Source organism: Oncorhynchus masou, chromosome 25, assembly GCF_036934945.1.
Source record: "Oncorhynchus masou masou isolate Uvic2021 chromosome 25, UVic_Omas_1.1, whole genome shotgun sequence".
NCBI lineage: Eukaryota > Metazoa > Chordata > Actinopteri > Salmoniformes > Salmonidae > Oncorhynchus > Oncorhynchus masou.
The window spans coordinates 40273477-40289172 of record NC_088236.1 but is presented as its reverse complement, the minus strand read 5'-3'; the positions used below and the strand labels follow the sequence as shown (position 1 = coordinate 40289172).

At 40.5% G+C, this 15696-nt stretch overlaps 1 protein-coding gene across 1 annotated transcript; it reads left to right on the top strand.

The window, feature by feature from the left end:
* The first annotated feature begins 1381 nt into the window (after positions 1–1381).
* Positions 1382–15070, top strand: carnmt1 (carnosine N-methyltransferase 1). Its single transcript, XM_064937710.1, has 8 exons — positions 1382–1568; positions 4245–4440; positions 4887–5053; positions 5157–5297; positions 9494–9672; positions 10029–10142; positions 12386–12489; positions 12665–15070. The coding sequence occupies exons 1-8, from the start codon at positions 1420–1422 to the stop codon at positions 12848–12850; spliced, it is 1236 nt and encodes a 411-aa protein (XP_064793782.1). The 5' UTR covers positions 1382–1419; the 3' UTR covers positions 12851–15070.
* Positions 15071–15696: the final 626 nt, after the last annotated feature.

Below are 15696 nucleotides of genomic sequence, written 5' to 3'. Positions count from 1 at the left end.
AGAATACTTCACTTCATCACATGCCTTTTGAATCGAGCATCAAGGACCGGTAGTGAATAGTTTTTTCCTCAACAAAAGATACTGATGCGAGGGAGGATTGAACCCATTGTTAAAGTACACTATACAGTTGAAGTCAACCACATTAGCTGTGTGCCACCTGGAAGTGATGATAATAATGATGCCGATAATAGCCTACATCACTTGTGTGCGACGTATAATAAACGTACATGTTGTAAGGACCTCACCATATTTTTTTCCCCATAAAAGCCCATGGGTGTGTGTGTGAAACAGAAACAAAAACGTGGGATTTTGTCATATGCGGGAAATGTTGTGTAACCTTAGTAGTAGCTAGTACCCTATAGTCAAGGATGCATCAACGCAATATTAGCACCCAACATTTTGTTACAAGACCAACATAAGAAAGTAATCAAGACGACGAGCTTGTTTAAGCCTCCGCCATGTATATCTCACTAGGTCAGGGTATTTAAGCCTCCATATATCCACTAATTCCAATATATCCATGACATTCATTATTCCCTTAAGTGCCCAAGAGTGATAGTTTGTAGTGTGATTTCCTTTCCGGTCCATAGAGGTATTTAAAACCGTATTAAAATCCCCACCAAATAATAGAGTCGAGTGTTGCTTGTAGAATTCTTATATATATTTTCAAAGAAGCTTGGATCATCATTATTTGGACCATATAGGTTAATAAGCCATGTCTGTTTATTGTCCAATAACATATTTAAAATAATCCATCTACCTTGATGATCTGTTTGGACAATTTGCACATTTGGATCAAAATTACTGTTAATTAATATCACCACCCCTTTTGAATTTCTTTGCCCATGGGAGAAATATATTTCGCCTACCCAGTCCTTTTCCCACAAAACTTCATCTAAAATTGTTGAATGAGTTTTTCTGTAAACAATAGATATTATATTCTTACTCTTTTAGCCTGGTAAATACTGATAGTCTTTTCTTATTTTCTGCTAAGCCATTACAATTATAACTGGCTATACTTATTTATACTTACCATAATGAGACACACGTTTCAGTTCTATTTATCAAAATGCATGTTTGTAAATGTACCATTAAACAGTAACTTACTGATTCTGTTTTGACTTCCTACAAGCCTTTCAGGTTGGTGTTTACACATATGGTGCTGTCTGATTAGGATATAAAGGGCCTCCAAGAGGCCAGCTATACATTTTCTCTGATGCTGGAGCTTTCTTCCTGTTGCAACTTGTAATAAACCAGACACACATACACAGGTAAAATCATTTTCTGACCAAAAAAATACAGCAGTAGCTACTAGTTAGCTCACTGCCATAGTTAACTTACCAACCAGATGAAAGGTCTATTACTTTTCCTGGCTCACTCCATTGTTCGATTGGATGGGTCTGAGTACAACATTCAGACATGGCGGAAGGAACGGTGGACCAGGTTACTGATGGAGAGCAAGAAGAAGCATATTTTTATCGAGAAAGGAGTAAATGTACACCAGAAGAGGAGACAAAGCTCGAAAGGCAACACTTTTGGAAAGTGATCGATGCGTTTAGATACTACAGGTACGGACTGTTTCAAAACAGCAGTAGTATTTGGTAGCTAGCTTACTTGGGCTTACCCATAAAGTAATTTGACCCAGACGGTCTGGCTATCGTTAGTTCAAGTTTTTATTAGTCGTATGTACGGGATACACCGTCTAATAATAAAACAATAATAGAAACATGAAGTAACGTTAAATGACTCATGGAAGGGGGATCGGGGGTGTTTCAATTGTGCAGTTGTGATGTGTGTGTGTTATGTTGATGGAGTAACGTTTTGTCCGAAGATTTTAGAAGAGGGATGACTGATTTTGGGGTCTTGACTAGTTCTCACAGCCCCAAAGTCATGCCTAAACCCCGCCTATTTCTACAATTTCTCTTAAAGGCCCAGTGCAGTCAATAATACTGGTTAGAATAATATTGTGAAAATTATGATAATGACCTATAGAGCTGTTAGAAAAGTCCTGAAAATTCAGCCTTTTTAGGCAACCTGGTCTCAGCACATTTTGTATTATTCTCTACGTAAACCCAAGACACTCAATTTAGTATGATATGTTACGTTTCGTATGGTATGTGATAATTGCTGGATGTCCGTCAACCATTTCGTATGATATGTTACGATTTTCAATTCCTGTTATATGTTATGAATTTGCAAAACGTACGATATGTTACAATTTGTGAAAACGTATGATATGTTACTAATTCTAGCTAGGTGAGTTAGCTAGCTCACTAAGATTAAGGTTAAGTTTAGGAGTTAGTTTAAAGGACTAGGGTAAGGGTTAGCTGAAAGGGTTAAGGTTAGGATTAGGGTAAGGGTTAGATAACATGTTAAGTAGTTGAAAAGTAGCTAAAAATGTAGTAAGTAATTGAAAAGTAGCAAATGAGCTAAAATTGTCTGTAATGCGATTTGAACTCGCAACAGCTGCATTGGTGCATTGGACCAAATCTGATTTTAAACCTAACCTTAACCTTCCTGCTGACCTTATGGGTAACCCTTAAGTTAAGACACCGTTTTTACAATAGTCAATTTTTACTTTGTGGTAACTAGTGACAACCCTAATTATGTTGCATAGCTAACTAGCTAAGATATATTGTGTATTTATATCAGGATTTATACCGTTTTGGATAACTACATTGTCCCATACCACCGCTATTTAACTAGTAGCTAGATAACAGCAGCACAGGAAGTGGAGCTAGCTCTAGAAAATAACAAATATAACTAAAAGAAGATGCAAAAAAACAAAAAGAGCTATAAAGTCCAGGCTGACAAACATTTACATTTCAATCCAGTTAATCTTGTTACTTACAAACAAGAAGGTCATACATGATTATGCCTAGTCTATACAACCATGTTCACCATAATGGAAGCTGCTTAGAAAAAAGGGAATGAAAAGGTTTTGTGAATCTTTGTGTCAAGTCATTTCAAGGAGTCTGCATATTGAATGAGGCTTTATCATAAATCAAAAAGGCTATAAAATGAGTTTCTATTTCCCCCCCATCTGTGTTTCTGGACCTCCATCTTCTCTTCCTCCTTTTCACCAGTATTGTGCCGTGGTTCTGGGGCCTGGGCCTTCAGTGAAGTCCTACACAGTCCCACCCGAATTAATCCACCTCTTATTACCATCATTATGATGCCATGGCTCTAGACACTATACATTTAGACAGAAACACAGTATAACCAGGCGTTGCGTCACCTTGAAATTGACGTTTTTATTCAGAGAATTGCAGGGGAAGAGTACAATACCTTTTCATTGTGCAGCTTCGTTGCCCTGCGCGCTTGTTCGTTGAGCTGTAGATCCACTCGGGTGTCCCCAAAAGTTTTCAAAAGCACCATTGTTTGTAAGTGCCCAGCCGTACTTTGGTGTCTCGTTGCTGCCTTGGTTAGACAACTACGGTTTGCAAAGCCAGTGTGGCTCCAAACACCAAATCGACCACTTGCAAATAATAGGCATTACCAGCAGTACAGTTTGCAGTGCTTCTCGGAGCCTGTCTTTGTAGCGTCGGCGTCTACCTCTCCTGACAATGTCTAACTTTTCTTGAAAAGTTTGTCTTGAGAATGGCGTTATAATTATATCCTCGACCAAATCGATATCTTCTCCTTCCGCTATTGTGGGTTGAAAAAACAGTTTAGTAGTACGCAAATTAATTCATTGATCAGTTTCCTAGTTCTGAGACCTGCCCATATAGGACCTGCCTCTCAATATTGGTAATCCTATCAAAAGACGTGCAGGCACTACGCCTGCTAGCTGGCTCCTGTGTAACACTGGAGCCAGCCAGGAGGCGTACAATAGCCAACTCTAAAGCTGATTGGTTGACACTAAATTTGAATTTCCATTCACTACAAGCGCCCGCACTGTTGATTCTGAAGACCTGAGGGCAGATTTTAGACCCCTGGCAACACATGATGGCTGAATATGATTGGATAAAATATCTAACATAAAGACCAGCCCTCCAAATCTCAACCTGTGGCTGGAAGCAGTGCAACCAAGAGGAACGCTATGAAATGAAGAGTGTAACTCTTACTCTGGGGAATAATTTAATACATATTTGTGGGAAAATATATTTCAAAAAAAAATTATATTCTGATGATGTTTAGGCCAGCAGAGAAGGCCTTGCAGGCCCTGACGGCCCACCACTGCTTTTCACCATGGCACCACCCTTCCCTTTATCCTTGTCTAATTCACCTCCCCTTAATCTCAGGATGCATGTTCAAGAGCGGGTGAATCGAGCAGAGCGTCAGTTCCAGAGTCTTCCGGAGCATCACCAGCTGCTGCTGCCCGGGGTCTTGCCCAACCTGGCCCGTATCCGCCGCAGTGTGGACCACAACCAGGAGGTGCTGCAGGCTATCGTGCTCAACTGTATCCACATGTTTGAGAACATGGAGTATGGTGACGAGGTGAGCTAAACGGTCAGAAAAGGTCACACTCATGCTTTCTCGCAGTCACACCAGGCACTACTTGTAGCCCTCAAACTACTGGAAATCAGTTATTTTTAATGGAAAGAGGAGACACGAGACAAAGTTGAGAATTCCAACTTTATGCAAAATGGTCAGTGATGCGAATGCAGGATAACCAATCAGAGTAGGGAGGGTCTTACTTGCTAGCTTTGACACTGTGCTGAATAGGCTGCGTCTAGGTGGTTTTGTGCAAGAAAAATACAGTAGTAGTAGGAGGAGCTGCATATGTTCTTCTATTCTACTATACCACACCGGCACACATTTCAGTAGTTCTTGTAGTAGTGTAAATTTATATTAGAAGATAGATCTTAGATTAATTTGCTTCCATGATCCTTTCACCATTGGATGAAGTTTGAGGAGTTGAAGTGAATCTGTTTTCTGTCCAGGATGACCTGAGGAAGGTGGGTACGTCTTCCACGTTCGACATGGACAAGCTCAAGTCCACCATTAAGCAGTTTGTGCGTGACTGGAGCGAGGCCGGCCAGGCTGAGAGAGACTCCTGCTACCTGCCCCTCATCCAAGAGATCCAGAGACTCTTTCCCAGCAACAAGTGGTGAACACACACACACACAGTCTTGAATTCTAACTCAGTTGTGTGATTTAGTATTTTGAATTACGTATGTATTCTGTCAGTGATGGCGTGGTTGTTTCTGTAGTGATGTGTCCAAGGTGAGCGTGCTGGTTCCGGGGGCAGGGCTTGGTCGCCTGGCATGGGAAATCGCTCGTCTGGGTTATGCCTGCCAAGGCAACGAATGGAGCTTCTTCATGCTCTTCTCCTCAAACTTCGTCCTCAACAGGTAACACTCACCCTCAGCCCTAACCAAGGGTGCAAGTAGATTTAATTTCTTCCCATTACGGGACCTCCTATGTGTGCATCTCAAAAATGTATGGGTGTAACAGGCCCGGCCCTGGACGTTCTGCCGCCCTAGGGAAGACAAAAAATTGCCTACCCCATATCCCGCTAAACTAGAATGGTGTGCAGCAGGGGTCGGCAATAGTTTTGGCCTTGGGCCATTTTTTTTAATCAGCTAATAGTCGGCAGAACAGAACATAATAGCAGCCCAATTCATAGGCCTATTCATAACACATCTGGTTAATAGGCTATACAGTCAGTTCAATGTCAATAACATATCATATTTTCAAACTGATAAAATCACCAATGTCTCTATTAAATTAGTTTTTATGTTTCTTTGTGCGTTGATTGGGGAAAAACAGTTTACAATCAAGAGAAAATGTTGCTCTGAAAAAGTCTCAAAAGAAAGGTGGATAATGAAAATAGAAGTTTCAGGGAAGAATGGACAGCGAAATAGGCGTATTTCTCCAATGTCAAACCAGAGAATGTTTTCAACGAAACGGTTGCTGTTTGCAAATAATTAAACATTAGACATCCTTATTAATCTAAATATGGCACTTTCAAAAGTTACCTTTCCACCCAGACAGACGCTCAACCAATACAGAGTAATGTAAGCCTCAACTGCTGACATTCTGAAGCTCAGCTGCGGCCTATTCTGTCCCTAGTAATTTAACTTTTAATTTTCTGAAAAGAGAATATGTTAAACCCAACTTCTTAGGTATCTGTCCTGTCAACGGGACAGTTGTACATCGTGCAGTGCCTTGTGTCACCTTCACAGATTTGTAGAGAAACAACAAATGTCAGTATATATAAGTGTCTTATATCGGCTGAAAGCTTAAATTCTTGTTAATATAACTGCACTGTCCAATTTACAGTAGCTATTACTGCAAATAATGCCATGCTATTGTTTAAGGAGAGCTCCTAACAACAAAACACTTTTCACCACGATAGGTTTGATAAATTCACCTCTGAAGGTGAAATGTGTACTTACATTCTGAAATCTTGCTCTGATTTATCATTCCTTTTTTCATACCTTTTTCATATCCTAAAAAGGTCCACATAGCACGCACAATCGATTTTTGTATTTCCACTCGTTCAATTTGCAAAGAAAGGAATCTGTGAAAATCCCACCCTAAAACGTTGTTTCAACCAGTCAAATCGCAGTCAGATCCTAGAACGTAACGAGACTTTACTATATCATTAGGGGTGCGGTATATCCTATAGGACACCATATTTGGTCAGAGAGCGACACTTTCATGGCACACTGATGACGCAGGCGGTCTTCACTTGAACGACTCTAAGCACCAATCGGGGTCAAACAAAGCTAACTAGATAGCCCATAAGCTGGGCTTTAAGGGAGTATCCGTGTATCTGTTGTAAAATGTAGCTACTAACCTTGTACGACAGTATGCCATTTCATTTTGGACAAAAAAATATAAGAATATTCAGTTATGAAAACTGGTTGTTTTGCAAATGTTGAACTATAATATGGCTACTAATACTGGAAAAAGCTAAATCAAAGTCCAAGTATACAGATTTCAAATCAAAATTTAATCAAATCAAAGTTTATTTGTCACATGCGCTGAATACAACAGGTGAAATGCTTACTTACAGGCTCTAACTAATAGCGCAAAAACGGTATTAGGTGAACAATAGGTAGGTAAAGAAAGGCTATATACAGTAGCGAGGCTATAAAAGTAGCGAGGCTACATACAGACACTGGTTAGTCAGGCTGATTGAGGTAGTATGTACATATAGATATGGTTAAAGTGACTATGCATATATGATGAACAGAGAGTAGCACTAGCGTAAAAGAGGGGTTGGCGGGTGGTGGGTGGGACACAATGCAGATAGCCTGGTCAGCCAATGTGCGGGAGCACTGGTTGGTCGGCCCAATTGAGGTAGTATGTACATGAATGTATAGTTAAAGTGACTATGCATATATGATAAATATATATGATTTGATGATATTCTTGCAGAATAATGTAATATGAATGCAAATGCCTCCTTCACGATTTGCCCAAATGTACCTGGGTGACTTCACACTAAATGTCATGGCAGTTTGTTCATACTTCAAGTTACCCACCTGAAACTTTGCACATACACTGCTGCCGTCTTGTGGACATCATCGGAATAACAAGTGATGGCTGGAAGTGGGACCTTTCTGTTGCATTTCAAAGATGGTGGTAGTAAAATAAAAAATGTATTTTCTATTTTCTTCTACCAGATCTATTGTGTTATATTCTCCTACATTCAATTCACATTTCCACAAACGTCAGTGTTTCCTTTCAAATGGTACCAAGAATATGCATATCCTTTGCTTCAGGGCCTGAGCTACAGGCAGTTAGATGGTGGTATGTCATTTAGACGAAAATTGAGAAAAGGGGGGTTTTCCCTAAGATTATTTAATAAGAGTTAAGCACTCTTATAGAACACTTTTTATTATCTGGATACTTTTCATTGATTTATTTCTAAATATAAACTTAACAATAGGTATAATTCTTGCCCTTTTCTTTAACAAATGGTATGGCATACCCTCACTCATTTTGAGCCCTGGTTTAAACCGAACACACCAAGCCCTTCTCAGACACAAAGGTATTTAAGGAGTGCACGGTGACAGTATTGGAGGCTTTGGCTATACTGGCAAATCTATGGATAGCATAATTGTGTCTGTCAAACATGTAGGCCTACCTCTTTTTGGGGTGGAATTGGAAGAAATAGCCCCCAACAAAGCCCTCTTGTTGTCAGTGAAGTCGAATTAAAATGAAGACAATTGTTGAAATGAATTATTTCCAGCACCATTTGCTGTCCACCTCTGTTTTGAGTATGCCGTAGTCACACCAAAGGTGATGTTTGCCCGCTAGCCTTTTTAGTTGACTTTCTCCTGCACTCTCGCTCCTCATTAATAAGTTAATGATTGAAAAGGTGTCTGTCTCATGACATTGTAATACATTTAGTCTCCAGTCCACGGGCTACAGAAACACCACATAGGCTGCTACTCTTTCTACCCCGTAGGCTACATCATTTATGTTAAATTAATTTGATGGAGCGTGGTGGAGCGTAGAGTCTCTCCAACAGCACCCTGGAGAGGCGCACTATGCATGGATAAGCAAAATATTTTGCGCCCCTGCCTGTGACAAAGTGGGCTCCGCTTATCATAGGGCAGCATCAGCGCTCACCTAAATAGCCCGCGTGCCACTGGGTGAGAGAAGTTATTGTTTTTGGGCAGAATAATGTGAGGTGTTGTTGGAGGTGCGTCTTGGTCATTTTAAGTCGGAAAATGCTGCCCTCATCAAACTGCCAAATCCTGCCTAATAGGTGGGCCACCCGTAGGGCCTAATCATAGAATTATATTTGCAAATAAATTCCTATTAATTTAATTATCTTTTTCTGTGGGACTAGCCAGAATTATTTGTAATTGAACTTTTCTTGTGGCATCAACACAACCAGTCATGATGTTTTCATCTGATTTTCAAACAATCACTTCAAAGGGTTCCCGTGCACGTTCATCCACTCGCAACATCTTTCCAGCCTCCCAACATGTGGATGTGAAGAGGTGGATGTGAAGAGGCATCCGTTACACAATACACCAAAACAGTGTAATGACATTTGGTGGTCGTCATCAGGCCAAAATTAATTCCTCCACTGCTGTCCGTGCGCGTCTCTCTGCCGTAGCAAAATGTTTGTGTTCTCCTCAAACCAGATCGTATTTTGGAGCGTATGCTATAGGCCTACCACCTGTTTTCAAGTCCATTCGCTCATTTTGCATGCCTCTAACATACTGCAATGATAACTGTAGGCTACTACACCTTTTATTTTTCTTTACATTTTGTTTTCATTATTGTGATAGGCTCATGTTTTACCGATATGGCGTACCCACACTATTTGTTTTGCCGTGACACCGTACCGGACCGTACCGCCTTACTTTCACCCCTGGCCCTAACTCAAGCCTTGCGTATGATGCAATAATACAGCCCTTGCATATGTGTGTCATTTAATGTTGAAATGTCTGGTGTGTTTAGCTGCCTGAAAACATGGGCCAAATCAATTGCCTAGCATATCAAATTATCCCAATGCAATCCTCTTCGGACCACTGTTGTTCAGCTTAACTTACCTTGGCTCTGTTCTGTCCTTTCTGAGGTGTGAAAAGGTCAACTCCATGACCCTGTACCCCTGGATCCACCAGTTCAGCAACAACAAGAGGTCATCTGACCAGACGCGGCCAATCAGCTTCCCAGACGTCAACCCCCAGAGCCTGCCTCCAAACTCGGACTTCTCCATGGTGGCTGGGGACTTCCAGGAGGTCTACACAGAGCCTAGTGAGTGGTGAGCTTCACACAGGCTGTATGAAGATCAACAAGAGCAATGAGTGATCAGGGCCTGTGTTCACAAAGCGTCTCAGAGTAGGAGTGCTTATCTAGAATCAGGTCCAACCTTGTCTTATTCATTATGTTCTAAAAGACTAAACTGATCCTAGATCAGCACTCCTGCTCTTAGACACGGGCTTTGTCTCTCTGTTGAGTGACAGGTTGTTATGTGAATTGGCCACGTATTGAGCAGTCAATGGTGAAAGTGAGCACTCTGTTCTACACACAGATCATTGTTTTTATTACCTGTGTTGGTTGGTATTTTAGCAATAATGTTAGACGAGTATCGTTGTGGTCTTCCCTGTCAGACACCTGGGACTGCGTGGCTACCTGCTTCTTCATCGACACGGCGCACAATGTCATCGACTACGTGGAGACCATCTGGAACATTCTGAAGCCTGGAGGCGTGTGGATCAATCTTGGTGAGCGACAGAGCTGTTCAATGTTCAACGGAGCTCCTTACTGACCAGTGATAGAGGTTCTCTACACATTTTCTTTGGTGTAGTTCCTGTTTAAACTTACTGGTAGTGTATGATACGCTGTATGTCAGTGGCGGTCGGCGCCGTTTAAGGGAGGGTGTATTTTTTGGGGTTTGGAGCATGGCCTTATTTCTATTGGATGACTGTCATTAATATTACATTCACCCAGCTCAATGTAACATCGGTTTAGACTACTACATGATACTCCCTATAGCCATAAATTGTCCCTTTACCCATCATGCGGTTGCTACACGTCGACAGAAACATTTGAGTAATCAAGGTGACAGACAGTGACACATTTAATACCGCCTTGCACACTCTTGACTGCATCTAGCTGATCTAGGGTGTAATCGTTAGTCCAACAGTTGCAAACTAGACTTTCTATTGGACAAATTCAGGTATGTTATCCCTGTTTCGTTCCATTTGATTCCGTTTAAGAAATGTTTTTCAACAGAATTGTCTGAATGAATACACCCCTGATCACACGCAAACAGTTAAATTCCATAGCAGCCGCATGTACTCAAACAAAAATATAAAGGCAACCTTCAATGTTGTTTTGGAGAATTTGGCAGTATGTCCAACAGGCCTCACAACCGCAGACCATGTGTAACCACGCTATTCCAGGACCTCCACATCTGGCTTCTTCACCTGCGGGAGTATTTCTGTCGCTAAAAAGCTCTTTCTTGGGGAAAATCTCATTCTGATTGGCTGGGCCTGGCTCCCCAGTGGGTGGGCCTATGCCCACCCATGGCTGCGCCCCTGCCCAGTCATGTGAAATCCATAAATTAGGGCCTAATTAATTAATTTAATTGACTGATTTCCTTATATGAACTGTAACTCAGTAAAATCCTTGAAATTGTTGCATGTTGCGTTTATATTTTTGTTCAGTATACAAACAGCATGTATAATTCCTTTCTTGCATATATGCGCTGTCCTCGTCTCACCTTTTACCTTTGTTTGTGGACTTCAGTGCACAATACAACAGCTGTATGTGACCAGGCGAGAAAAACCTTTCCAACCCAAACCTTCTTACCATAACCGCTACACAAAGCCTACGTATTTGTCTAAATTTTAACTAATGTCATAGTCAACATAGCTAGCTACTAGAACTAACTTGTTAATAAACACGTGTGGTATCCCGGGAGGTCTACCCCGGTTGGTGATAGAAGGAAGGTACGTGCCGCAATGTTGGCTCCCTCTGCTGAGAGTACACGGGCTAGGCACCCTGCTGCTGATGGCTCCAAGTAGAGGTAATTAGGGGAGAGTGCCAACCAGCAGTGCAGGCCACAAAAAGGGAGCACTGTGGCACGCCGTGAGGGGAGCGAGAGACACTGACATGGAAAAAAACCTGAGAAGGACAGAGCGAAACCTATGTTTTTTAGTTATGTGTATTTTGTTTCTTAGTAAAGTTGTGTTTTCTGACTAGAACCTCCATGTCTCTTTGTTAATCTCTGCACGCTCAACCCAACACCCCACGGTTTGCCACACCCGCTATATTCATGTAGTACAGTGTACAGCAAGCAGTTTAGTAGTTACACCGGGTGTTTGAGTAGGCTAAACTAACTTGCTGCATTCGTTAGCTCGGTAAGTTAAAGTGAAAATACAACGAAACAGCTAGCTTACTCTTGCGTCTCCTTCATTTTTGAATAAATGAATTTGTTCAAAACTGTTCAACTATTGTCTTTCTCTCTCTTTGAGTCAACTACACACAACATTTTATGCACTGCAGTGCTAGCTAGCTGTAGCTTATTCTTTCAGAACTAGATTAATACTCTGATCCTTTGATTAGGTCGACAACGTCAGTTCATACTGCAAGAGCTCTGATAGGTTGGAGGACGTCCTCCGGAAGTTGTCATAATTACTGTGTAAGTCTATGGAAGGGGGTGAGAACCATGAGAATCCTAGGTTTTGTATTGAAGTCAATGTACCCAGAGGAGGACAGAAACAGAGAGTGCTGTTGATGCTACTGTAGACCTTCATTTCAAAATAGTGTGTCTTAATCAATTATTTGGCAAAATGTGAATATATTTAGAATAGCTTTATCTAAATAGTATAACTTTTTTATTGTTTCACTATTTGTATTTTTCTGAAATTCACTGAGGATGGTCCACCCCTTCCTCCTCTGAGGAGCCTCCACTACTGTATCAATACTTTTACCAAAGCTGTGATTCCTCCCTTGTCTATAGGCCCACTGCTGTACCACTTTGAGAACATGGCCAACGAGCTCTCCATCGAGCTCAGCTACGAGGACGTCAGGGCAGCAATTTTAAAATATGGATTCCATTTGGAGGTAAAGTTGTTTTTTTGTGTTTAATTATTTAAAAAAAATATAAAACGGGTCTACAGATTTTAGGAATAAGATGAACTACTACTACAGTTTACAGTAAAGAAAAGTATAAACATTGTTTTCAGTTTCAGTTTTGACTATCCTCCTTCGGCCTAAAACACTGTGTCTTTCACTGCAGGTGGAGAGAGAGTCTGTCCCCACCACCTACACGGAGAATGATCAGTCCATGCTGAAGTACCTGTACGACTGTGTTTTCTTTGTGGCAAGGAAACCTGACCATCTGTTTGCCAACGGTTACCAGGTGGTCCATAAGAACAGACCGGAAGTGTCGCAACGGCGAGAGAGCTGCGACAGTCTGACGTGACATCGTCTGTCATGACATTGCAGAGCAACAACCGGAAAAAAAACACAATTGGCCACCACCAAGAGCATAAAAAAAATTGTAAGATGACAGAAACACAAGTCAATGGACAGGTTTGCTTTCATGTTTCTTCTTCTTTATATTGTCTCATCGCCAGAGCTGCCAAATCACCCTCCTTCCTCCCCTGAGCCTTTGAGATTGAGACAGAGGCCTATTATGAACTCAAGTGACTAAATCTTTCAGCACAGGACTGTTTGTCTTCAGTTAAAGAGGCAAAGTGACGCCTCTATCTCCATGGTGACCTGATGTAGTTGCATGCGTGTCAGAGACCCGCCTCTACGTCTTCCCATTGTATTTATTTTGTAAAATACAGTTACCAACTCTGGCTATTTATAGTAAAACAAAAAAGAAATTTCACTTAAAATAATTTGCTGAAGTGGCTGGAGTTGGTTATTTTAACCTATATTGTATGATTGGACACAGATTGAGTTTCAGCATTACACCCTGGATCTAGTTACTGTCTCACTTAATAAAGAAAAACAATTATTTAAAACAAATAAAACGTTTCATTGACTGAGAGGGATTGTCTAATTTTCCTAACTCAATAGTGTCTTTAGGGTCATTCCATGAAAAGTGCCTTTGATATTAAGTATTAATTGTGCACCAATATTGCATTTTTAAAAGCCTGATATTTAAATGAAGTGCCCTTTAATATAGACCACATTGAGAATTCAATAAATCCAATTTTTCTTATATGAATAAAGACTTACTCATGTGCCAAAAATCCCTCTGTACACCCTCTGTGACTTCTAGAATGATTTTAACCCACTTAACCCCAACATTTCTCCAAGCTTTCACAATCATTGTAAAGATCCAGTTATTGTGTTGCTTTGACAGTCATTTCTGAAGATTATAATTTATTTCATGTGATTAGTGATTCATTTACACCTGTCCCTCATTTTAAGGTCACGCAAACTGAACTCTCAAAAACTGAGCGGATCGAGCATAGATCGACATTCTAGAAATCATTTAACAATAAATACATGTTTGTGAAGCTTGCATTCAATTGCCACTCCCAGTTGCACACAAGCTTCCATTCTGTCAAAAGGGTGATTTAAGATGAAGCCATTGTTTACTTTATTTGACACTTACTAGTCATTTTTGTTATTTGACCTTGAGATGGGAAAACTCGTTTTTTATTAAGTAGAATATGTGCCCTTTATGGCAGAATGTTAAAATTAGGTGAAAGCAATGTTTTTTTAAATGTATTATATGCACATCTATATACACCTCATCAGCCCAGCCAGGCAATTTATAAACTCTATTAAAAACTCTATTAGACATTCTCTCACATTTCTTTTAGACTAATATTTAGTTTTCAACTTCGGGGATTTGTATAAACCATGCTGTCTGTCTCTCTGACATTTGCAACATTGTTTCAATATTTACATTTGATCTCCTGCTGTCGCATAGTAATGAACGTGACGAGACAGACAGGCAGGCAGCATTTTTCAGCCAGTCAAAATCAAGAATCAGCTGGCATCATTTTTATGGATCTATACAAAAAAATGTCAGTTGAAAAAAGGTCAAACAAAACGCAGCTAATTTGCAATCTTTCCAGCTTCAGTTTGAAGTGATTGTGTTACTGTAGCTGTGTAACTAGATCCTCTGAACAACAGTGTCCTGACGAGTGAGCGCATTTTCTATGCCAGGCATAATTGTGCCTCATTGGCTTATTGTTATGGATGTATCCAAATAAATGTCACTAGAAAACAGCTTACTTTGCTGTTATTCTGGCTGCACTTTTTGACATGACTGTAAGTTAGTTGTAGTTGGCTAGCTAGCAAGCAAGTTATAAGAATGTTGCCAGCAAGTATGGCAATGGAACATTCTGTATCTATGGGGTCACGCCCATAGATACAGAAGAAAAAGACTGAACGACTGGGTCGCGTCTCTAGCAACCATAGATTTGTGTCGGGACTAGATCTAGTATGAATAAATTAATCAAAATGACGTTTTTTATGAAAATATGTCAATCATTATTTTAATATGTTGGTTACCTGTTGTATAAAAGTGATAATGCCCTCGAAGGCGCCCCGGGCCTAACAAAACCTAACAACACTTAAATATGAATCTCATATTCCCTCTGTGTGCAGTTATACACTGCAATAAGTTGTAGCATTATGCCTAATTATGATCAATGTTATAAAGTATGCAACAACTCCCCTTTTGTCAATTACTGTCTTCATACATCCAGGTACATCTGAGAGTCACAGTTGGTTACAGAGGATACAGACATCAGAGGTGAACCCTTATCATATACCAGTTAACACACAGCATATGTTAGGAAGATCCAGTACATGCATGAAATGATTTACTGACTATGATTTTGCCCCACCTATTGGAATGAACGCCCTATCTGGCTACCTCAATTACTCTTTCTCAAGCAACCGACATGTGGCGCTGTTGGTGGAGAAGATTCTTGATAGTGGTGGGCGGGAAAAGAGGACAGATACAACCTCTCATTGGACAGACCGGGTGTGTGTACAATTTACCGTAACTTTCAGTCAAAACATTGATACCTGTTAATTACTGGAAGTCTCTACACAGTCTTTACCTGGCAGTCTGAGGATGGGAACACCAGTATACATACAAGAAGTATACAAACAGACAAGGACAACATACAGTGCAATCGGAAAGTATTCAGAGACTATGACTTTTTCCACATTTTGTTACATTACAGCCTTACTCTAAAGTGGATTAAATAGATTTTTGTTCCTCGTCAATCTAAACACATTACCCCATAATGACATGCGAAAACAGTTTTGTATTCAGACCCTTTTCTATGA

Coding starts and splice junctions, on each gene's coding strand:
- carnmt1 (XM_064937710.1), top strand. CDS start 1,420: ATGGCGGAAGGAACGGTGGACCAGGTTACTGATGGAGAGCAAGAAGAA. Junction 5,298..9,493: donor TCAAACTTCGTCCTCAACAG/GTAACACTCACC, acceptor GTCCTTTCTGAG/GTGTGAAAAGGTCAACTCCA. Junction 12,490..12,664: donor AATATGGATTCCATTTGGAG/GTAAAGTTGTTT, acceptor CTTTCACTGCAG/GTGGAGAGAGAGTCTGTCCC.